General features: G+C 32.2%; 2 protein-coding genes across 4 annotated transcripts in view; one reads left to right on the top strand and one right to left on the bottom strand.

Annotated features, from left to right (window-relative positions):
- LOC118195728 (nuclear pore complex protein Nup107-like) overlaps positions 1 to 21043 on the top strand; it is a 140179-nt gene extending 119136 nt beyond the window's left edge. For all 3 annotated transcript variants that reach the window (XM_035367051.2, XM_035367052.2, XM_085826001.1), the window contains 2 exons: positions 14481 to 14648; positions 20876 to 21043. In XM_035367051.2, the coding sequence (XP_035222942.1) occupies positions 14481 to 14648; positions 20876 to 20989 (282 nt within the window). In that variant the 3' untranslated portion in view covers positions 20990 to 21043. The remainder of the gene's footprint in view (positions 1 to 14480; positions 14649 to 20875) is intronic.
- A 122-nt stretch (positions 21044 to 21165) lies between these two features.
- LOC146995240 (uncharacterized) lies at positions 21166 to 23221 on the bottom strand. The gene is made up of 2 exons (XM_085826002.1): positions 23072 to 23221; positions 21166 to 22251 (listed from the first exon to the last, which is right to left on the bottom strand). Exons 1-2 carry the CDS (start codon positions 23096 to 23098, stop codon positions 21745 to 21747), a joined length of 534 nt encoding a protein of 177 aa, XP_085682128.1. The 5' UTR covers positions 23099 to 23221; the 3' UTR covers positions 21166 to 21744.
- Positions 23222 to 23795: the final 574 nt, after the last annotated feature.

Below are 23795 nucleotides of genomic sequence, written 5' to 3'. Positions count from 1 at the left end.
GAAAATATTTTTTGTTCCTAAAATTTAAAAATATTAAATATATATATGCTAAATGCGCATTTTGCAAAATTTTTCAAGTCATGCATATATGCAATAAGTACAAAATGCATTTTAGTGTGTTTATTATGAATATTTTAGAATGCACGCTTTATTTTGTTTATTCATTCCACATACGATTTTTTTTCCTGCTATACACCAATATGCTATAAGACATGTGCTAGTTGCATGGTGGGACAAATGGTATCCCACCTTCCCCCGTAAAAAATAAAAGCACAGAATTTTTTTCAAGCCTTAAAGGCACTTAAGTAAGTCCATCTGACTTATTCTAAGGCATTTTTTTAAAGATTAAAATATATTTTAAATATGCGTGTCGCAAAGGGTTAAACCAGGATCTGTTGGTAAAATAGAGCCCTGTAGGAAAATTCTACTTAGCTTATTAAATCCATTAAAAAAGGAATTGGCAAGAATGGTAAAAGATAGTATTATAAAGAAAGTTAACGAACCTACAGAATTCATGAATTCATTAGTGGTAGTAAAGAAAAAGGATGGTAATTTAAGAATGTGTTTAGATCCTCAGCACCTTAACCAAAATATACTGAGAGAACATTATCACATACCAACCTTTGAAGAAATTTCATCTCAAATGACAAATGCAAAGGTCTTTAGTATTTTAGATGCAAACAAAGCATTTTGGCATATTAAACTGTCAGATTCAAGTTGTGACTTTACTACATTTAATACTCCATTTGGTAGATATTGTTTTTTAAGGTTGCCATATGGATTGAGTTCATTACCAGAAGTTTTTCACAGGAGTATTTCTGAAATTTATAGTGATTTAGAAGGCATTCAAACATATATAGATAACTTACTAGTTTGGGGAAAAGATAAAAAAGAACATGGTTTAAGATTAAAGAAGTTGTTGAACAGCCAGAAAAAAGAATGTTAAATTTAATTTAAATAAATGAATGAAGTTAAATATATCTAAAGATGGTTTAAAACCAGATGAAGACAAAATTAAGGCTATTCTAGATATAAAACTACCAAACAAATGTCAAAAAATTAGAAACTTTCCTAGTACGGATTACATATATTTCTAGATTTATACCTAATGTATCAGAATTGACCTCATGTTTGAGAGATTTGTTGAAAAAACAAGTTATCCGGAACTGGAATGCAGCACACGAAAAAGCATTTAGAAGACTAAAAGATGTCTTAGTAAATAAACCAGTTTTACAGTATTACAATATAAACATGCCAGTAGTTTTATTTGTAGATGCAACTCAAGAAGGGATACTGCAGAATAATTTACCAATAGCATATACATCTAAGGTATTAACAAATACACCGAAGAATTATGCTCAAATTAAAAAGTAAATTTTAGCTATTGTATTTGCGTGTGAGAAATTTCACCAGGAAAACCCACCGGAAAATATATTACAGTGGAAAGTGACCATAAACTGTTGGAATCAGTTTTCAAAAATCCATTAAATAAATGCCCAGTAAGATTACAAAGAATGCATATAAGATTATAGTCATATCAGTTTGAGATAAAATATAAACTAGGAAAAGAACTTTTTATAGCGGATGCATTATCAAGATCATTTACTGATAAAGGATCTGATTTCTTTGAAGGAGACATAGAAGCTCATGTTGGATTGGTTGTAGAATGTATACCAATGTCTAAAGACAAAATTGAAGTTTTTCAGCAGGAAACAGAAAAAGATGAAGAACTACAAGTTTTAAGAAAATTAATTAAAACTGGATGGCCGAATGAAAAATGTATGGTTCCAGAACTGGCAAAACCATATTTTAACTCCAGAGAAGAACTATCAGAAGCAAATGGATTAATATTTAAAAATTCCTGTGTTATTGTACCAAGAAGTTTACGAAAAGATATGTTAAGATTCATTATGGTCATTTAGGAGAAGTAAAATGCAAGATCAAATCAAGAGAAATATATTGCCCAGGAATGTCAAAAGAAATTGAAGATTTGGTACTGAATTGTCCAACATGTTTAAGTTTACAAAAAGCTAATACTAAAGAACCAATGATATGTAAAGAAATACCTAATGGTCCATGGGAACAGATCTCTTTTACTTTCAAGGAAGGGCTTATCTAATAGATATAGATTATTTTAGAAAATATGTTGAAATTGGACATTTGGAAGATATGTCAAATGTAGCAGTGATAAAGTAATTGAAATCAATTTTTTTAAGACATGGTATTCTGAAAATATTATATTCGGATAATGGTTCACAACATAGTTGCAGGAAATTTAAAGAATTTGCAAGAAGATGGAATGGATTGATGCATGTAAAAGAGAATTTTATCCTAACTAAACGATATGAAGACCATAAACAACATTTACTGAAGAGACAAATTTTACAAAAAAGCTATGATAGGAATGCAAGATCGTTAAAACCACTAAAGGTAGGAGATCATGTGTACATAAAAGAGAAAGGGAAAAAACTAAATGAAAGTGGGAAAACTATAGAAGAAGCAGAAAGACCACATTCATACAGGATTTTAAGAACAGGTGGAAGAATAGTAGAAAGAAACCAAAGAGATATTCTTAACCCCTTAATCTGCAATGACGGGCATAGTCCGCGTAGGATGGTCGGGCCAAACCTAAGTTTCACGGTCAAAGCCCGCGTACTGTGATCGGGCCAGAAGTGAATATTACGTGGAATATTTGATACGCAGTTACAGTCTGGTGCAATAATTGTGGTAGACGCAAGTATTACAAAATGTTTATTTGTACAAAATTCCAAAATACAAAATTAGTAATCTGTAACAGTATGACATATTTCAAAGCATTCTGGTACATGTAACGGAACTTTACACTTGTGTTCTATGTGGATTTTCTCGTGCTTGATCTGCATACTTATTCGTTTCGGTTACAATATTGTTCCAAAATATGTCATCAAATATTAGATAAATATATCAAATTCTCCTCTACTTCCTCCTAATTGACATAAGGCTTCCTCTCTTATGCCAGGAGTCATCGTATAGTCCCAGATTTTTGGACTATTTCTTATTTCTTTCCAAAGCCAGGACTCTGGTAGTTGATCGTCATCGGATGTATCATCAATAATTATTCACCTATACTTTCTTCGAAAATTACATAATTCGTCATGTTTATGATTGCCCGGATTAGCATGTTATACTAGTCATGCAAATGTCCCGATCGCGGCTCGAGCTTGTATACAATTTCGGCCCAACATCTTCGAATCTAAATCGTAAGTTAAGGGGTTAAAGAAAGTAATCAGAAAGAGTTTGCAATACAAAACAACTATGAGAATGAAGTTATAGATGAACCCGAAATGCCTGAGAATAGCAGGAGAACTTCAAATATAGATGTGAATGTAAGTCTTTCAAAACCTAACAGAAGTGTTGTGTCACCAAATACTGAAAGAGGTATAATATCATCAAATTTTTCAAATGGACATAACTATGTTACTCAGTCTGGTAGGACTGTTAAGAAACCTTATTATTTAAAAGATTATGTTTAATTTTACTACTATTATTATTTTTGATTAAAAAAAGGGAGATGTTATATATGTAACTGTATCTATTATTAATCATAACTGTAATATACAATACAGTACAAAGTCCGAAATCTGGACTGTTTGTGACTTCGGCGATTCCGGATTTGGGATTTTTCAGGATATTACATCACCAATTTAAATCTGGTAAGATGGCATGCAGAAATTATACAATTAAAAATATGAAACCGTAATTTATGAAATAAAGAACAATTATGATCTAAATTTACAAAAGAAAGCTTAATATTTATTTATTTACTTTATTAAACATTTCCTTCAATCTAAGATGTTTAAGTTGCTTCCACAAAAAATTCAAAAAGTTCCTTTTTATTATGTCATATACAGTCGACTTTCTAATGCCATACTCCTCGCATAATTTTGAGACGGATATGCCTTTATCCATTTTTTTGCAGCAATTCCACTTTTTGTTTAATGGACATCGAAAAATGGTTTCGCTTTGTAGATCCTTTGGCAACTCTAGAATTCTAAACTCTTTTTGACATAAAGTTCAAGCTTAGTTTTTATAAAATTGCCATAATAATAACACAAATAATAGTGAGCTGGATCAAATTAGAAGATCAGGGAGCAGTGCAGTCTGCTACATTAATTGAAATGGCTTAGAATCAGTAAAGATAATTTTAGCCTAACTTAATAGCGTCCGTTATACATTATTGGCTGTGTATCACAAGATTGGCGACGAAAGCCAAGTTGTTTTGCTAAATTTTGTCCTGCTCCTATTGTGTACTGAATTAAGCCTGAATTGTATTAGTTTAGTTCTTTACTATACCTACGTTTATTTCATGCACGTTTCAAACTAATCCATGTCCTGAATAAATAAACTCCGTATACTTAAGGCTTTATCTAGGGCCAGCGCTCAGTACCGCCTGGTGCAGTCTCTACGGGTCCTAAATTCTGCTACAAAGCGCTTTCCTAAGTTCTAAAGTTTCACCGTGCCTAAACGTTGGATCCCAGTGCTTTCTCTAATTCATAAATATTTCTCATCCCTTAATTTTGCCGCTTGATGCTTCCCTAAATTCCAAAAATTGCGTCTTTCCTAAATTCTGCTGTTCGATGCCAACATATTCTGTCACTGCTTCTGGGTTTATGGTGAATAACATATCAGTTATTCTTAATTAAAATAGCACTAAATGTAATCTTTTGGCTTATGAGTTTCATTAACAAAATCTATTTTTAGCATATGAAAAGAAATTTTTGTTGAATTTTCCCTCGTCAACATTTCGTAAGAGCATTTAAAAATTTATAATCATCGCCAAGCGTAATGTTAGCATAAAAGGTTGCCATACTCTTGTTATTCAATTACTAATATAAAAAAAGTTTACAAATCACAGCATGAGTTATTACTGAAGCTATCATGTATTGATAAACTTGCAGTGATGAAAGCAAAATATAATAACTAATGACTTGCCAGGTCGGCATCAGGGATGTAAAATAGGTGAATGTTTCGGTTTGAGATGTATGCCAAGTAGATACTCAGCTATGGAGCCAAATTATGAATCTCGCAAATTTATGCTTACATGATTGTTTCTCCATAACGATGTATTTTATTTAGTGCCTAAGTGAAATTAAGAATGAGATTTTTAATTGAAAATTTCCACGTTTTATTATGGAAGAAAAAATCAAATGCACATCCGTAAAGCATTAATTAAAAATAATTTTTTTTGTGGCTTTGAGATTCCGATTTTAGATCATTCCGGATAATGGAAATCCGGATTTCGGACTTTGTACTGTAGTAGATTAGAATTTAGAATACATGATGTTTGTGTACATCACATTACCATTACTCAGTACGTACCCAACATATAAAAACAATACAATAGACTCAATTGCAATGTCTGCAGTTTGACTATCCTGATTCGAATTCTCCAGTTGTTCTGAGAATAATTTCATTCTTAATGAAAGTTCATAGATGGCTTTCTTTGCCTTTTTATCTTGTTCGTCATCCAAAAAAATTTGGTGTTTCAGATCTACTTATATTGAACCCAGCAATATCACATTGTCTAGCAAATTAGTTTCTCTTTTCTTCATTGAAGAAATGATTCCTTCTGCAGTAAACCCTCTATTTCAGAAAGAATAAACATTCTTCCATTCTCGCCTCTTGTCAGTTCTTCAGATTGCAGCTTTTTTGTGGCTATATATGGTGTAGAAAGAAGAGTTTCCAATTCTGCAAGATCATTCCATAGTGCTTTCTGTTAGTCAAACAATAGGGTTACCTATGTATGACGATTGGAAAACACATTTAATGTTGGGAATTTCAAATTCCGGTATGATGAAATATTACCTCAAAAAACAGTTACATTCTTTGCATTAAAAATTTTAACCTATTTAATAATAATGCTTTTTAATACCTAAATGTAAATATTGTATTCATTTTTCTTTGTAATTGCTAGAATGTGCATAAGTAATAAAATAAACATTTTCATAATAAAAAATTAACTTTTTTGGGGAAGGGTGGGGTTCTGTGAGAAAATTAACCATTCATCATGAGATCTTTGCTACTTGGCCTTGTCAAGCCCAAAATTTTTACAGTTTGGCTTTCTAAAAAAGTTTGCCGATCTCTGTTCTGAATAATCTTCAACAACTCTTTTTATAATTTTTACACACTAAATCTTGATGGCAGTTAGAGGCTGAAGTGTGTTTAATAATAGTTTAGCAGTTGAAAAAAAATGTCATTTTTAATCATCTGTGGAAATAGATCAACATGTTCATTACCATCCACACCACAGTGGGCCGAGATTCTCTGGAAAGTAACACGAATTTTTTTCCTCTTGAGTTGTTGTAAATTAATTCCATATTGTAATACACCTAAAGATGTAACTGCAGTATCAGGTGCAACAGCCTTAATAGCTGCCTTCAAGTCAGATAGTTCAAAACCTTAACAGAAGTCAAATTTCTAATCAGATAGTGTTATAGAGCTACCTTAATAGTAGCTATGCAGCTGCAAAATGTCCGATACAAATATGAAATGCAAATATGCTAATAATTCACGAAGTACTCCCACAGTGACATTTGGTGTATCAACTGAATGCGGTCCATTGTTGTATATTCCTTAGCTAGTCAGATTTCAAATATCGAAGTTCTAGTCTCCAGTGTCACACAGCGTGAGATTTCAGGAAGATTTTCTTTTTTATAGGCTGGGCAATAAAGTTTATAGCTTCATATTCACAAGAATGAGCTGGTCATACTAGATCCTGTGTCTCACCCTCTAGCTTGAAGGTAAGACACTCTTCCAGGAGCTAGAGTTGCTAAGTTGGATCATTTAATTCCTGGGACTAGAGTGGTATTGCTTCAAAAACTGACCACTACTTCTTATTAATTTTTCATCTTAAATAGCTGCCCTTTCATTTTTCAGGGTCTCAGTAGGTTTATTCTGTGTCAAAAATAGCATTGCATTAACTTTCGTGATCTTAACAATGCCGGTAATTAAATGAAATGCCTGATTCTGCAGCCTGTGGTTTTCTCAAGCACTGTTTAGAAATAGTAATCAATGGTTTGCAGCAATATGCAAGGACCAGCAGGATAAAGATAAGAGTTGCTAAAAAAAGTATAGTATACCTTTATAAGTATTGTTTAGAGTTGATCAAGCACATCCCCAGAGGAACCAGATCCAACACTTAGTTCATCATATTGTCAATCATAACCTTGGTCTCATTTATCAGCGATCAAATTAAAAAGCAACCTCTACCAGATTTCAAAGAATATTTCTTGGATGAATGGAGCAATATCGTTTTGCCCTTAAAATAAAGAGAAAAGCTTAGTGATTCTGAAAATGGGAAAAAGCCCAGAGAAGTGCCCTCTTATATGAAACATGATCGATCAGAGCTGTTAAGGTCACTTTTTCCAATTTTTTAAAAGAAATTCATTAGAAACAGAGAAATAAACAATAGAGATGTTGGCCAGGAGGCATCCAGAAACTGACAAACTGGAAAGTTTCAAAGCTTATTAAAATGCTGTGAATGTACACATAATGGACATTTCACGTCTTATTACCCAGAGTGACTGGAAAGAGATGTGGTCCCGTACCAAAAGCAATTAAGAGAAGGCAAACTCAGTAGTTAAAAGTCCTAAGCATTGACATTTCACTCTAGGTTCAAAACCTGGTGAATAGGTAATTGCATGGATATTTTTTCAGTTTATTGCATATATAATGTGAATTAGTTTCCCTTAGAAAAATCTCCCATAGAGACATAATGACTTTACCATAACAAATAGCACTTGCACGCCATATTATAGTTCATCAAATGATAGTAACATTCACCCTTTGATGCATGCAATATTATTTTTATAATGTTTTAACTAAAAAAACTCTAAAAATTGAATATGATCCTAGAAACAAATATATGAATTTAAAAAAAGTACTCTTGCCCATTGATCTGTGGGTTGTGGTTGCATTATGAAACCAGAGCATGTTTAGGACTTTGAAACTTACTGATGTAGTAGGGGGGAAAACTTACCTTTTTCCTTGCACATTTCCAGTAAATGACAAAATTTGCAATGTAAAAAGAAATTGTATTTAAGAATTGCATTATAGGTAAATTCTTTACATTATTTTGTAAGTAAATCATCAGAAAAAATGAAAAAATAAACATTTATGTAATTTTTCTATAGCAGTGAAAACCTAAGAAGTACGTAATAAGGATATTCAGATAAATAGATTAAAAAACTATTAATTTTTTAATTAGCTTGTTTATCATGCCCTAGGGCAATGGTGGCAAGCCTTTCTGGAGTCGTGTGCCCCAAACCTCTTTGATTAAATCCTCATCAGAGTGCGATTTACCATGTTTTGCCCGGGACAGTGAAATTTAAAAGCTGGCTGTTGTTAAATGGTTTATTTTAGAAAGATAATTGCAAAAAACAACTTTCTGGTAATTATAATTCCTCAATTTCCCTTCAATAAACACCTTCTGCTCAGCTTTATCAAATTCGGCAACAATCTTGTGGTTGGTGTTCAAGTGCCCTCTGACACTAGATGTGCGACACACAACACTTTCCCCGCACAGAATGAATGCATAATGCTTTCCTGTTGTGTTCAATAACTCCAAATGATTCTCTCCAGGTCTCTTGAAACGATCATCCATTATCAATGTTTAATTTTGCCTTTTTCGCTGGAGTCATTTGTGAGGGTTCAAGACCTGGAGTCAAGAAAATCTATTTAATAATGAAAGTATTAAAACTCACTGGCAGTCTGCAATAAATTTGGCATATTCTTTGCCATGTAACAAGTAATATGATTGGCCCAAGCAATTGAAATGTCATAAATTGGGTCAATAAATATGTATACCATTTCTATGGTGATATATGAAAATCTCATACTGTCTGTCTATGGTAAGAACAGCTCTCGCTAGTTTGTCTGCAGCTGTCTGTTGCCGTAGAAACAAACCCTAACACATTCTTCATAGGGGTGTCTTGAAGGTTTACTTCTCAGTTTGCCACCTTGGCACATTTAAAGATTATTTGGCGATATACACATTTTGTTTTAGTTTCAAGTAAAATCCTCGTTGATCCTTTGCATCGACCACGACATCCAATTTCCGAAAATGGAAATTCGATGGCGTAGATAAAGCTTTTGCAGTTAAGAAACTGTCTTTGATTTTGCCATGTGAGGTACAAGTCGCTGTATTTGCCATCCCTCTAGATGTACAATGAGTAAACATATATCAAAATAACTTGTAGGGAAATAAATTTAAAAATCCGTGCTTATTTTTGAAGAAAAATTTAAATTTTTACATTAAAAAATCATGCTATTATTTTGCTTAGTTTTGTTTATTTGTTTGCTTTCAAAATCATAGATGACATCTTAGAAATCTACTTGATTGCCCCATTCTCTGTAATATAGTATAGACACACTTCATAAATGTAAAGTAAATTAAATTTTTATAGTTCTCCCCTCTAGCTAATCTACTGTGAAAATTCAAGCAATTTTTTCAGTTTTTAAATGATGCTCTGTTATGTTTTTATTTCAAAATTTCTGTTAATTTATTGCCTGTGCTCTAATAATGACTAAAAATTTAATCATTAAATGTACGAGGGCTATCCAGAAAGTAGATTACGTTTTGGAATAAAAAAATAAACAAAGTATAGGAAACAAATTTTATTATATACAGATGAAAGCCACACTCAAATACTACTTTTCTACATAGTCACCATACAAATTAAGGCATTTATCGTAGCGATGTACGAGCTTGGAAATTCCTTCGTCGAAAAATTCGGCCGCCTGCGCCTTCAACCACTTGCACAAAACTTGTGGTAACCAAGCTTTTCGCTGATGATTTCGTGCAACAAACTTCGCGAAATTTGTGGAAAACTCAAAGAAAGTTCCGTTATTGTGAAATTTCGATTTTCACGGACTTTAGCATCGACTTTTTCGAGAAGTTCGGCGGTCACTATGCTGGGTCTCCCACTTCGATCTTCGTCGTGAACATTGGTTCGGCCATTTTGAAATCTTATGACCCACTGACGCACTCCACCTTCAGTGATAATGTTGTCCCCATACACTTCACGAAGCTGCCGATAGATTTCTATCGGTTTACAGTTTTTTTGCAGTCAGAAACCTTATTACTGAGCGCACCTCGCAGCTCGCGGGATTTTCAATTAACGCAGACATTTCAAACCGTCACAGTATCTGAACGGAGCACAGCACGAACCTCTCACTAGCACGGTTAGATGCAGACTGAGCTGCGCAACGCTCTGACCCCAAGATGGCCGCGCTAGCCCCACCCCTAGCGGACACAGACGGAAACGTAATCTACTTCCTGGATGGCCCTCGTATATGGAATCACCCTACAGTAAAAGTGTTTATTTACATACCTATGTTCTCAATAAATACTTATTGCATTTCTTCTTTTCCCATACCTTCAAACTAAACCAAAAGCTGGTCAATTTAATGGCAAAAGGAAGCGAAGGTGAATTAAAATCAAAATTGCTTTTACCTTAATTACCAGTGGTTTGGGTTGGTTTATATGATAACGGAATGCCTCCAGGGTTAAATGCCTAAGAGGAGGGCTTCCTAAGGGAAACAGGCTCGTATACACGTTACACATGGGCAAATCTACGAAAACGCCCATGCCAGCCTGTTCACAGGATTCAAACCTCGAACCGAACTACCAGTGTTCAATAACTTTACCGATCGGCCACTGGTGGACCTCTTAATTACCAGCGCCCATTTATGTATTATGCTGCTTTTTATAGACACTGTAATAGCTAGTAATATAATAAAATGTTAAAATCAGAATAAAATTAAGGTCTCTTAAATTATTCAGTTACCTATTTTATATTTAAAATTATACGAAATTTATATAATTATACAAAATTTGGTTTTCATAACTGCAGTGAGCTGTGTTGCATTAACATAATTTTGTATTAATATTTTCATAATAAAACAAAACTTATTTAATTTTCATTAAAGATTAAAAATTATTTTTTAAGCAAATTATACCATGGCTTGTGGGTTCCCAAGAACACAGTAATGGGAAATGAAGCAATCATGCAGTATTTTTATTATCCACAAGAGGGGGGTTTCGCCTCTGCCCTAGGCTCATTGTTTCCCACTTTTCATTTACATAGTGGGAAAGAAAATACTGAACCTCAAAATATCCTCATAACTTGAAATAGCTATCAGATGAAGAAGAAGGATGCCTTCGTGGAGGACTTTTATAGAGGTATAACATCTGAAAAGTCAGCTGAATCACTTTTCCCCCTTGCCTTTGTGGGTTAAAAAAAAATTAACATACTTCTGGAACCTTATCAATTGGTTGTCCAAATCTTTCAGAAGCCATTGAAACCCTTGTTTTTTCTCTAAATAAATAAATAAAATTAAAATAAACTTTTTTTATTCTTAGTTCTATGCCATAAATACACTACACCAACTCAAAGTTGATTTAAAGTTTTGATTTTCATTTGCATTCTCTTTTGACCACTTTTAAGGCAAATAAATACATGCTGTTCTCTTTACAATTAATCGATTCTGGAGTTTTTCTAGGATCCATTTCACAACACTTTCTTCTAAGATAGATAATTTTGTTCATCTTTTTTGCAAAGCACATCTGCTAAACATTTATCCACAATTTCACACTGTTTTCATCCATCCTTTCTTTTAAAAATAACTGAGGATTATGTAACCTCCGCTAAGCAGTGAAGTGAGATTTTTTATTTATTGAACTAGTTGTTTTTTTAACTTGCAGAGTCATTAGGTTATTTTGAAGCAGGAGACATGAAAAATGAGCAATGCCCTTGCTGGGGCTCAAACCTTGAATTCTCGAATACACTCCGAGTGTGCTAACCATTACACCACAAAGGAATGCAGAATGGAGGGAGAAAATTCCATATGTACTCTCTCTTTTAAAGGGCGACTGGAGATTAAGGGACCCAATCGCCAAATCCTGGTAATGAAGAATCATCATCCACAACCTTTTCGTTTGGGTGCCATTGTAAAGTCATTTTGAGTAAGAAGACATGAAAAATGAGCAGTGCCCTCGTTGGGACTCAAACCTGGACCTCTTGTATATGCACCGAGTGTGCTAACTGTTACACAACGAAGACATGCAGAATGGAAAGAGAAAATACCTTATAAACTGTTTTTGTTCATTTTACATTAACTTTTTTATTTTCTTACAATTTTTTTCTGCTTTGTAATCAATAACATATGTCTGGAAGTGCAACAATTTGTTGTTGGAATTTTTCAGAAGCCTTTGTAAAACTGCTCCTTTTTCTCATAGAACTAAATTATTTCATGCTAACTACACCAACTCAAAGTTGCTTTAAAGTTTGCTGGCCATTTTCTCAGACTTCGTTTGCAACATTTCTTTCTAGGATAGACCATTTAGTTCCTTTATTCAAAGCACATTTATACTTAATACTACTAGCATATTAATTATTGTGATTTCATTTTTCTTCCACTCACATATGGAACTTCATCAACAGCAAACATACTTGCTGCAGGACGATTTCTATTTTTGTTTTTGCAAATTGAAACCAGCATCGCTTTTTTTTTTTTTTTTTTTTTTTTTTTTTCCATTTGGCAGCAGTCATATTTACAACTAAAAGGAATGCTAGATCAACTGCATTTCAGCTAACGCAAATGCGATTTTACTTCCAAAATCAGGGCTTCAAATGACTACAGAAAGAGAAAAAAATCTGATTCTTAATTCCGCAATTTCATTTGAGCCAGAAGTGAATTCTTACTCCAAATTGTTTCTCTCGTTTTGCAAAACCCCAGAATAACATTCTTGTGTACAGCTGTAATGAATACATCTCGTCCTCTTTGCAAAATTATTTACTCCCTCAAGCATTTCCCCACCACCACCACACACAGGCATATTGTTCCCTTACAGCTTGTCAGGGAAAACTTTTCAAATGATAAGAGCATCACACATCTATCTTTCATGTTTCTCCATTAAAAAAAAAATAGTTTGCATGTTATACGACAAATATACTAAAAACTGAAGAAAAAAAAAGTAGTTTGAAATTATAGGTGCACGTTATACGCTGAAAACAGTAATTAATAGTACAGTGTGGTTAGGTTCACCAACAGAGAAGCATTTCAATATTGCTGAATTGTTGATTACTTGAATTATTTACTGTAATATTTTTCCGTGAGTTATATAGACTAATTTTTCTATGTATTCAATCACTATTCAACCAGCAAGGAAGGGAAAAACAAACTGGCTGTGTTTGCCATTTCCTGCTCCACATTAAGTAGCAAATTTTAAACTCTACATAGTAGATTAAATTTCTTTGAGCGTTATTTAATGTTGTGAACATGTGGGAATATATGTTGCATTCCCTAACAAAAGATGTTTAAAAAAAAAAAATGCATAGGATCACTAACAGAGAAGCGTTTCAAGATGACTAATTATTGTTTGACTGAATTATTCAGTAGTATATTTGACTAAGGCTGTTATAATGCATGGCATAAAATCTATTAATTTACATTTTTACATCTTTTATTCGTTTGTAAGCTATATTTACATGACTACAGCAGGTTGTCACATATGCCATCTGCCCTTAGATTGATAAAATTATTATTCATACCAACAATATCCAAGGTATCAATCCTAAATAAGAGCTCTTTTTAAAAATCATTCAGCCTTTTGAATTCCAAGTAAAAATTCTGCGACTGAACACTTGTTCCACACCAAAATAATTAATATGTTCAAAGTTTGAGAATAATTTCACAGTTTGTTTGCATCTTATAAAAAAGCATTCCAATATTACATTTATTTAAGGGGAGTTAAGTGAGAATATGTTTAACTGAATAGTGAATTCTTTAATGCTGAAGTGGAATTTTTTTTTAAACCTTCGTAATATCCAACTTACATTCAGTTAACAATTTATGACTTTAAGCAATAATCAATGTGTTTATAGTATACATTATATGCAAATTTATTTGCTTTCATTTAAAGTGAATTACTCAGCTTATTGATCTTGGTGTAAATACCCCTGCTTTTACCTCATGGAATTTTATTCACCAAACAAAGCACATAGAGATCTGTTTCCGCAAGTAACGTTTCACGTACGGAAACCAGTATAGTTCTTTGATTTTATTGACAGTTTTGTCCACTGAAAAATGTCCCATTAAGTCATGAAATTTTACTGCCATGCTTTTCCTCATACTTTTGGAAATTACGTAGAGCAATTTTTCTCTCCCTTTACTGAAAACCCTCCGATATACTCTATTTGTTTTAAAGATGTAATTTGTAATTTTCTGTTTTTCTTGCTGCAACAGAAAGATATTTAACTTTCTTATAGATCTGGAGATTTTTGGTCAACTTTTTAGCTCTTACTTTGAGATTAACATTTTAAAGTGCTTAAAATTTTTCAAAGTTTTTTTATTATTTATCAATCACTGAATGCTACAGCAATTTTTGTTTTAATTTTCAGTTACTAAAAGCTTTGTTTTTTATAATTTTAACATTACAGGATGGCACACCAGATGAAAATCGACAGTTACAGTTGTCACATTTACGTAAATTCTGTATCCCTCAGGTTACACAATTATTGCAAGAACTATTACACAGCGAAAATAGATTTAAAGAAGCTTTGCAGTTGGCTGACATCATTGCATCAGAAAGGTATCAACTATACAAGGTAAGTAAAACTTTGTTGTATTTTATGATAATGCGTATAAATGTAGTACAAAGGGTATTCCTATGTTAATAACATTTTGTTCAAAATCTTATTTTCTGAGAATTATGTATTTAAATAACTAAGAGTGATGACATGATAATTACAAATATTCAGCATTTATTTTCTATGGCATAAAATCTCGTTCTACTGCAGAATCCCAGCATTTGCATTGGAAATTCTTAATATTAGCGGGCCCACCAGTGACCGAGCAGTAAAGTCGCTGAACACTGGTAGTTTGGTCTGAGGTTCGAATCCCGCGAACGGGCTGGCTGCATGGGCGTTTTCGTGGTTTTCTCCATGTGTAACATGTATACACGCATGTTTCCCTTGGAAAGTCCTCCACGAAGGCATCCCTCCCCTTAGGCAGATAGCCCTCGAGGCTTTGCCATAATCACACACACACACTCTTAATATTAGCTTTAACTGTGATGCCTTCTGTTTCTGTTTATCATAAGCATATTTCACCTTGGCCTATCCTAAGAAATGAGTAATGAATTCCTTACTTTCAAAGACGCTGCTAGTTCATCAAATTATTTTATAATTATTCTATACATAGTTATTTAAAATGTGTAAAGTCTTTTTTATGCATAGGCCATGTTAATAATAAAATATGTATATAACTGTTGACTGCATTAAAACATCAAAGTCCTTTTATGGCAACATTTCTTTTCCCATGACAATAGCATCTGACAACAAAGCTTTTAGTAGGTGTTATTAATGGTAATGTCTTTCAAAATTCATTGTAATAAGTATGCGTTGTTTTGAATTTGACAATTTGTACAATAATTTGTTTGAAGCTTATATATGCTACACTGAATAATTTTTAATAGCTAAGAAAATAATCATTAACTTTTCAATACTTTAAAATTGTTAATGTATGTAATTATTGATTTAAAAGTATGAATGTTTGTTTTTCTGATTCACATAATGTAAGTTAAACCTAAACAAAATAATAGATGATTCAAAATGCTCTTATAAAAAATTCACAACATGCTGTTCTCTTTACATGAAGAGCTATCTTCTAAATAGTATCATGTTTAAAAAATCTGATACAGTTTGGCCACATCAAATAGAATTTAAGTTACTGATGTTAAACATCATACAAGTAATAAATGTCAAAAAGTATGAAATACAAAAGCTAAAGAAACATTTATGCCTAGAATACAATATTTAATAAATCTTTATGTAAAATGATTTTACACAGTTTACACATCTATAAAAGTTTTCCATGTCTTACTTTTGTGCTGAATATAATTTACATCTTCGTAATTAGATATTTCACCTTTCTAATGTTATAACTACTGTGGCATATTTCCTACTGCTTGCATGTACAACAGTTCATCTAAAAACTTTTCACCTGACATTTATAAATACTTCTGAACAAATATCAGTACTACTAGTTATGAAAGTATTAACTTGCAAGCGTGTGCTCTGGATTCAGTAGACCTGCTCGATTAAACAAACCCTTCTCAGAGCATGCCTTATAAGGTATTTCTCCCACTTCCCTAGCGTGCCTTCGTGGTGTAACGGTAACACGATGGGCTGGTATTCCAGAGGTCCGTGGTTCGATTCCCAGCAAGGGTGGTTGCATATTTTTCATCTTTCCTGCTTCCAATTAACCTAATGACTCTACAGCCTATTTTGCCTACAAGCCCTTGATGTCTGGTGTAGTACCATCCAAGGTCACCCTTTATAGGTTTCCGAAGTTTTTTTGCCAAGGCTTTGATTCAAAGTCTTGTTTTTGATCGGATCAGGATTTTTAAACCCAGTGCACCTATTTGCATTACTGCTATTACATAGTTGATTTGTGATAGAATAGAAAGTGGCAGACATGAAGCATAATTTATCCCACAAGAAAGAAATCTTGCAAAAATTGTTTGAAGATGTATCCACTGGCAAAGAATCTACTGATTTAGTTCGAATGATACTGATTCTGAAAACAAAAATGAGAATGACATAAACTGTTTTATTGGGGGGGGAGGACACAGTATCTGTCCAGTGAAAAAGCACAGAAAAACAAAAATGTGCTGTGTGAAGTTTGCAAAATTTTTGTGTTTGGAACACATGACAACACGTTATTCAGTGTACTGCTAAAATATATTCTTGTATTTTTTCTTCGTGTTTATAATCCTCATAAAGAAAATGAATAATCGATACAGAGTAAAGGTATACAGGGTTGCTAAGATACCTGAAAAACCGGAAGTCAGGAAATTCGAAAAATGACAGGGAAAAGTCGGGGTAATTAAATATTTTTGTCAAAATCTTGGAAAGTCGGGAAATTTCATATGGCGATCCTCCAAAAAAGTGATTTTTATGCCAATGTTGGAAGTAATCACTGTCTTGGTGAATTATGTATCGCGTGAGCGTCATTTGAGCAGCTGGCCGTAGAGCCAATTTTCTCACTTCCAATCAGATTAGATTGTCTTTCAGACAGGCAAAGCAAGTTTTTTTTCTAGTAACCTCGAGAATCGAGAGATTTGCATGCACATGTGCAGTGCATGTTGAACAAAAGAAAATACCTTCCCATTTTTGTATAAAGCAAAATCGGTTTAAACGGGTCATTTTGGTGTTGGCGACAGTTTTCAAAATCGTGCCAAGGTCATAACTTATATTAGGAATTTACCACAAAATCTTTTAAACCTTTTTTTTTTTTTCATTTTAATAAATGCCTTATTTGTCATTTTGTAGGTTTAAAAAAAATACTAATCATTCATCTTATACAGTCGAAAGTCGTTAATTCGGACACCCATAATCCGGACCTCAAAGATAAAAACTTTCTGCGCATGCGCCGCGTTGACACATACGCACAGGCGTTTTACGCGTGCGCGTAAGACCTTGACTACTGCGCATATGCGTGTGCGCTAGTGCAGAATACGTTTTCGCCTGCGCGTTTAATGTATAACGGACGGTGTAAGCTAAAATTATCTAATTATCTATTTCAGTTAATGTTAATGATTGCATTGTTCCTTAATCTTCGAATTGGATCCCGCTTCTTATTTTTTGCAGACTGTAAGATCAATTTTATAAAAGTAAACTTGAACTTTCGATTATGTCAAATAGAATTTCCGATTCTGGAGCTACCAAAGGATCGTACAAAACGAAAGTATGTTTCGATGTCCATCAAACAAAAAGTGGAATTGCTGCAAAAAATGGATAAAGACATGAAGAATGTGACAGAGAGGTTAGTGAAAACGAAAAAATTTCGATTGACAAGTTAGTCGGTATTCTCGGCTCAGCAATTAATTAACGGAACTTGAACAGTGGAACTTTGTAACTGAACAAGAAATTATGTCTGTTTATAGAATTAAAGAGATAGTATTATCACATAAAATGAAACAACTTACATTGAAAGAAATGTTTAATAAAGTAAACAAATAAATATTAAGCTTTTTTTTTTTTTTTGTAAATTTTGATACCCTTTAGATCATAATTGTTCTTTATTTCATAAATTACGGTTTCATATTTTTAATTTTATAATTTCTGCATGCCATCTTACGAGATTTAAACTGATGATCTATAATCCGGAATCGCCGAAGTCCCGACGAGTCTGGATTAATGACTTTTGACTGTATTCACTAAAATATCATTGGTAATTCAGTTTTTAATCTTTAAGTAATTAACTTAATGTTGTTTGTATCATTTAATGGGGGTTCTTCCTTCAAATTTATTTATTGTTAGTTAATAATACTTTCAAATTTCAAGCAATTTTCTCTGTCATACTCCTGAATGTATGATGACATATCATCATGAAATTTAATGCACGTATTTTTTGCTTATTTATGCTACTAAATAATATCATATTTATCAAGGTCATACTTATATTAGGATTCAGGATTAACATACCTGGATTTATTTAAAAATATCATCAAATAGATTTCTTTCTGTCATTTAGCTGCAAAATGTTTGCATAAAGACATTTTTAAATCCAGATTGTTCAGATTTTAATCTCGGTCTTCAGTGAATAACTATTATAGTTATAATAGTAATGCTTTGGGTAATAGTCAGTCTTTGGGTATAAGTCGTATGTAATAGGAAAATTTTTGTGTTTCCAAGTGGTACCATGATTAATTTGCCTCTCAGCACAGCCAATGCGCACTATGCAGATTTCTTCTTACGCAGAGACTGGAATTTTCTTAAAACAGACCTAAAAAAGTCAGGGAATTTCATTCTCCCACTTTCAGTTGATAACCCTGGGTATACTATTTTTCTCCCTACACTATGTTTTTCTATTCCTTTGAGAAATTTTATTTCATAAAAACATTTGAAGAAATTAATTTTAATGTGCATACCTTTTAAGTTTGATCCTAAAATTTATTATTGGCATAGATATAATACTTTTATCTGGAATATTTACAATTTTTCCTTCAAAAAACAGGAGTCGGGTCTTTTAAACCTAGAGCATGCACTCGTGCAACTCAATGAGAATGTGTGCTTCTGGGTTAAAGGTATTATTTGGCAAATTTTAAGCTTTGTCAAAGTTTTTCCATTCTGAGATAATAGTCAAAGAGTGAAGTGTGGTTTATAAACAGGATTTCTATCTTTAATCTTAAAATGCTAATATTTTACAAATTATTAGACTATTGAAAAGCAAAACGTAACCAGAGCAACTGTTTCAATAGTTCTGAAAACTTGAAATCTTGCAGGTAATATTTCTTGACATCAAGTATTTCTCAAACTTTTAAACCTTAGATAATTCTGATACCTATATACTTTAATTTCTTAAATGTTTTCTAGTTTATACAGCTACTCTGCGGAAGGAGGAAGAAAAAGGAGATTCCTCGAAACAAATGTAGTAATTAACAATAAACATATAAAGCTATTAACAAGTATTAATAAACGATAAATTGTTTCATAATTATATATAATTAATACAAAAGAAAAGGATACTTTAGAACTTAATACATTTTACCAAAAATGATCTTCTTATCCAAACTTTTGGGAAGGGAAGAAACACTCTTTAAGTAGTTTGAGAATAATTGGTCACTGTCAACTGATTCATGAACATCTTTTGAAAGGTAAGAGAAATCCACTTTGTGTAAAATTACAATGGAATTCTGATAATTCACCATATTTTATTGGAATAGCTATCTTTTAAATATTTCCAGCTGAAACATTTTAATTCTTTCAATCTGGTGTTAGAAAACTTAATAGGAAGACAACCTGTTTGTTTTGAAGATACAGCTTTTACATTGTAATCTGTTTCTATTATCAATTTTACAGTTAAAATTATACTGTAGCTGCATACATGCAGCATTTTAACATACATTTTATTATGCGTTTTCTGAACTGTTGTTTCTTTCATGGTTTTACCCTGCCATTAGTTCCCCCCCCCACAGTTCCATCATTGTTTCAGTCTTATCCTTCCCATCCGTGATATAGTCTGTAATGGTGATCCCCCCCCTTAATTTCTATTTTACATGTTGCCTTCTAGATTATCCTAACTTTAAATCTATCAACTTTAAATGTTTTGCTTCAACATTGGTTTGGCATAGATAACCTCACTAGGTTTTGTGCCAGAAACTGCAATACAAATAAACCAAACTTTGGGTTTGGCTACAGGAAAACACTCCAAGGACTATCTGCCTCGGGGAGGAATGCCTTCATAGAGGACTAAGTGAAACTCACTCATATATATATTACATACGGGGAACCAAAGTTTGGGAAGTGTCTGCTTTACAGCATTAAATTACAGTATCTTGATTTGATATGCACTGTGACACAGAATACACTTAGACAAATAATTTAACCACTTGCACTAAAAAGATGTGCCACACATGTCAAGATGCTTTTGTCTCAAATAGTGTACAAAAATGAAAATAACGTGGTGCGCACGTCGCCTAACAATGAGATTGTTTATTTCTCTTGTTACAGCTCTGGATTGCACTCGCAGACGCGGAGCGGCGTAAATGAGACACTTTACCGCTTGTTATATTGTAGCACAAGGCATTGCAACCGTGAAGTTTAGTGGTAGTGCAAGTGGTTAATGAAAATTTATTTGAAAAATAATTTTAGATTTTAATATGGAAATACAACCTTATGCAAAAATAATATTTAATCATATAAATAACAGAGCTTTAAGTTATCTAGAAAAATATTTTAGTTCAAAAATTTTTCATTTGTCAGTGGCAAAAATAATATAAATGCTTATTAATGTGAATATACGTAAATTTTATATTTTTTCCTTTCAGGAATTTACATCTGAAGCTCTCAAAGATTTTTTGCGTGCCACACTTTTTTCTTCTTTTGCCTTACTAAATCAAAAACTGGATCCTTTGGGCTATGAGTATCAAGAGAATTTGTAATATATTTTTGAATTTTATTTTGTACAATAATGTATTAAAAATATTTTCTAATAATTTGTTCACGTTTTTATATATCAGATGCTATTTTTGCTAATGGTTACGTATTAGAAATTCAATTTAGTCACAGGAGTTATGATATTAATTGTTCTGTTATTATTTAAAAAATGTAGTCCGAATAAGCAATTAAAACACAACTTTAGAACAATCATTTTCACTTATTTTTGACAATAACAATGACAAAGAAAAAACTGATAACCATGGTAACGCTTTGCGACTGCGCAGATAGTCTCACAGGCGATGTGCTAAGCAGCACAAATACAATTTTAAACACACCACACCTGTACTCTGTTAAGAATACCCTCAATATTAACAAGAGATCAAATATAACACAAATTAATATGTATAACACAAATTAATAAGTATAATACAAATTAATAAGTATAATACAAATAGTACTACATGAACATACACTGTACTTAAGGACATTTGTTATCCAAAATACAATATTAAAGGAGAAATATCAGGTTATTTCAAGTGAATAAATTAACTGGATTGGTCCTTTATTGTTATTAAAACAACGCATACAATTATCAACAACATTATTAATCAACAATATATGCAATGTAAATAGAAATTTTGTTAAAAATTGAATTTCCAAAAATTAAAATGGCATTAATTATTCAGGTATTAAAATATTTTATTAAAATCAATAGCACATGCAAAGTAACAAAATAATGAAACCATCTTTCTTATATTCAGTTATAAAAACCAGTAAAAACTGTTTTCACTCTTATTTTTTGTGGAATTTTAATTAACCATTCGTTATTTGGTAATCGGGTGAACTGATAGCCAGTATATTCTTCACATTTATTATCCTGAATTGATGACAATGAATTATAAAAATGTTTTCTAGTTTCTTCAATATTTCCCTTATTATTATCCTTTTGGGCTATACAAATAAAAGTACTATTTGTTACACTTATATCTTCATCACATTTCCAATTTTCAAATGTTGTTGTTTTTCCATTGGCCGAAAATTCTTGACTTAATGGGATTGTTGCTCCAAATTCCATTATATTATCATCAAGTTCAAGCGCATTAAGTTCTTCAGCCACATTGTAATGTTTATTCATTTGCACACTCTCCTTGTAGAGAAGATACTTCAAATCATCTTCAATATGCACAACAGCAGTGACTATTGATTCAGATACAACATAACCAAGTATGGTAATGGCACAGCTTTTTCCACAATAATTTTGCACCTGAAAATTAAAATTTGTTTAAAATAAAAGCCAAGGGCAATTCTTGTTACATGGATCAAACCATTTATTGTAATGTTGCAGATATAGATATCGGTATTACTACTGCTTGTGCAAGTTTAGCTAAAAGAGGAGTGTCTGATCAATGCAGAATCTTCAATGCAGCAATTCGAAATCAATGCAGAACCTTTTTTTTATTAAGCTTGCATAAAATATAACTCAAAGAAGCCCATTTAAATAAAAGCTTGATAAAACACATTATTTCTTCATTAGATCCTAAGCTCATTAGGAATTAGTTGCCATTGAATAGTCATCACCACTGAGTGACAAACCTGATTTCTGCTCTTCCATTGTAGTTTGAAATAATGCCTTCAGCATTAATACTGTGAATGCATGTGAGAAATAATGCATGTGATACTTGTTTTTCATGCTAAATTCTGTATTTTCATGTGAGTATAAAACAAAATAATAATAATCCTTTTCTAAGGAAAAAAAAAAAAGTCTCTTAAAATAGTTTTAAATGGATATTTGACAACTTATGTATATCTGTATTATGCAAATCATTAAATATTAGAAATTCTAATAAAGTGGAATATGGTATCCAAAATAAAGATATTTCTTACTGTCTACACATTAATGATTATAACAAGAAATAATGATAAAAAAATAATGTAATACAGATAAGCGATTTTCAAAAAATGAAATGACTATTTTATTCGTAGATGAGATATTAGTTAAAAATTTCCTCCTATTAAATTCATAATTACTTTTTGTTTGATTTTCATTCTTTATTTACTTAACAGAATACCTAACATAAACTTACCAGAGCAGAAAAATAATACTTCTCCATATCAGCCTTACTTTTAGCATAACTGGCTACACAGCACAATAATCTTCTGGCTTTGTAATGGTGGAAAAGAGCATCTAATAAAAAAATATACCTATGTGTATATATATAAGAAAGATAAAAATATGTAAATATAAATCAGCAGTAGCCCCTTAATCCTTAAATTATTTATTTTCCATTTCTATTCTAAGAACAGTGTTGTATGCATATGGGTTTATAATAGATTTAATGCACCCCGTCTTAATGATAGGTTGATAAAATTTATTTTATCGAAAGAAACACTTCAGAGTTTTGGAATTTCCACAGAAATACTCATTCAGGTGTTCACAGTATCGCAGAGTATAATCAATAGATACACTTCAAACTACTAAGAACGTTAAAACACATGCAATACAAAGTGCATCTAAAAGGCGAAGCTTCTATAGATATCTCAATACAGTTGTTGAGATGTGAATTTGTTCCCAAAAAAATGAGAACAAATTCACAACAAAAAATGGGAAACAAACTCTCTCCAATCTTATACTATCTACCTGCGAGTGCGCGCACTGGGTACAAAGGACTCGTGCGATACAGGGTTCATAGCCACATTTTAGTTAAAAAAATAAGCACTTTTCAAGCACATTTTAAGAAAAAAATTAAGCACCTGTCTAATTACATTATACACAACTGCATAACCTTAAAAATTAGACTCGTAATTTAA

The sequence above is a fragment of the Stegodyphus dumicola genome, chromosome 10 (assembly GCF_044657685.1).
Source record: "Stegodyphus dumicola isolate Sdum_Otavi_A_Nest chromosome 10, ASM4465768v1".
Classification (NCBI taxonomy): Eukaryota; Metazoa; Arthropoda; class Arachnida; order Araneae; family Eresidae; genus Stegodyphus; species Stegodyphus dumicola.
Note: the sequence above shows the minus strand (reverse complement) of the source record. Positions and strands in the feature narration are given on the sequence as shown.

What these genes read in the sequence shown, in the direction of transcription:
- LOC146995240 (XM_085826002.1), bottom strand. Translation starts at nt 23,098, where the DNA reads ATGGAGAAGTATTATTTTTCTGCTCTG. An exon ending in AGTATTATTTTTCTGCTCTG is followed by an intron (nt 22,252 to 23,071) that starts GTAAGTTTATGT and finishes TTTAATTTTCAG; the next exon opens with GTGCAAAATTATTGTGGAAA.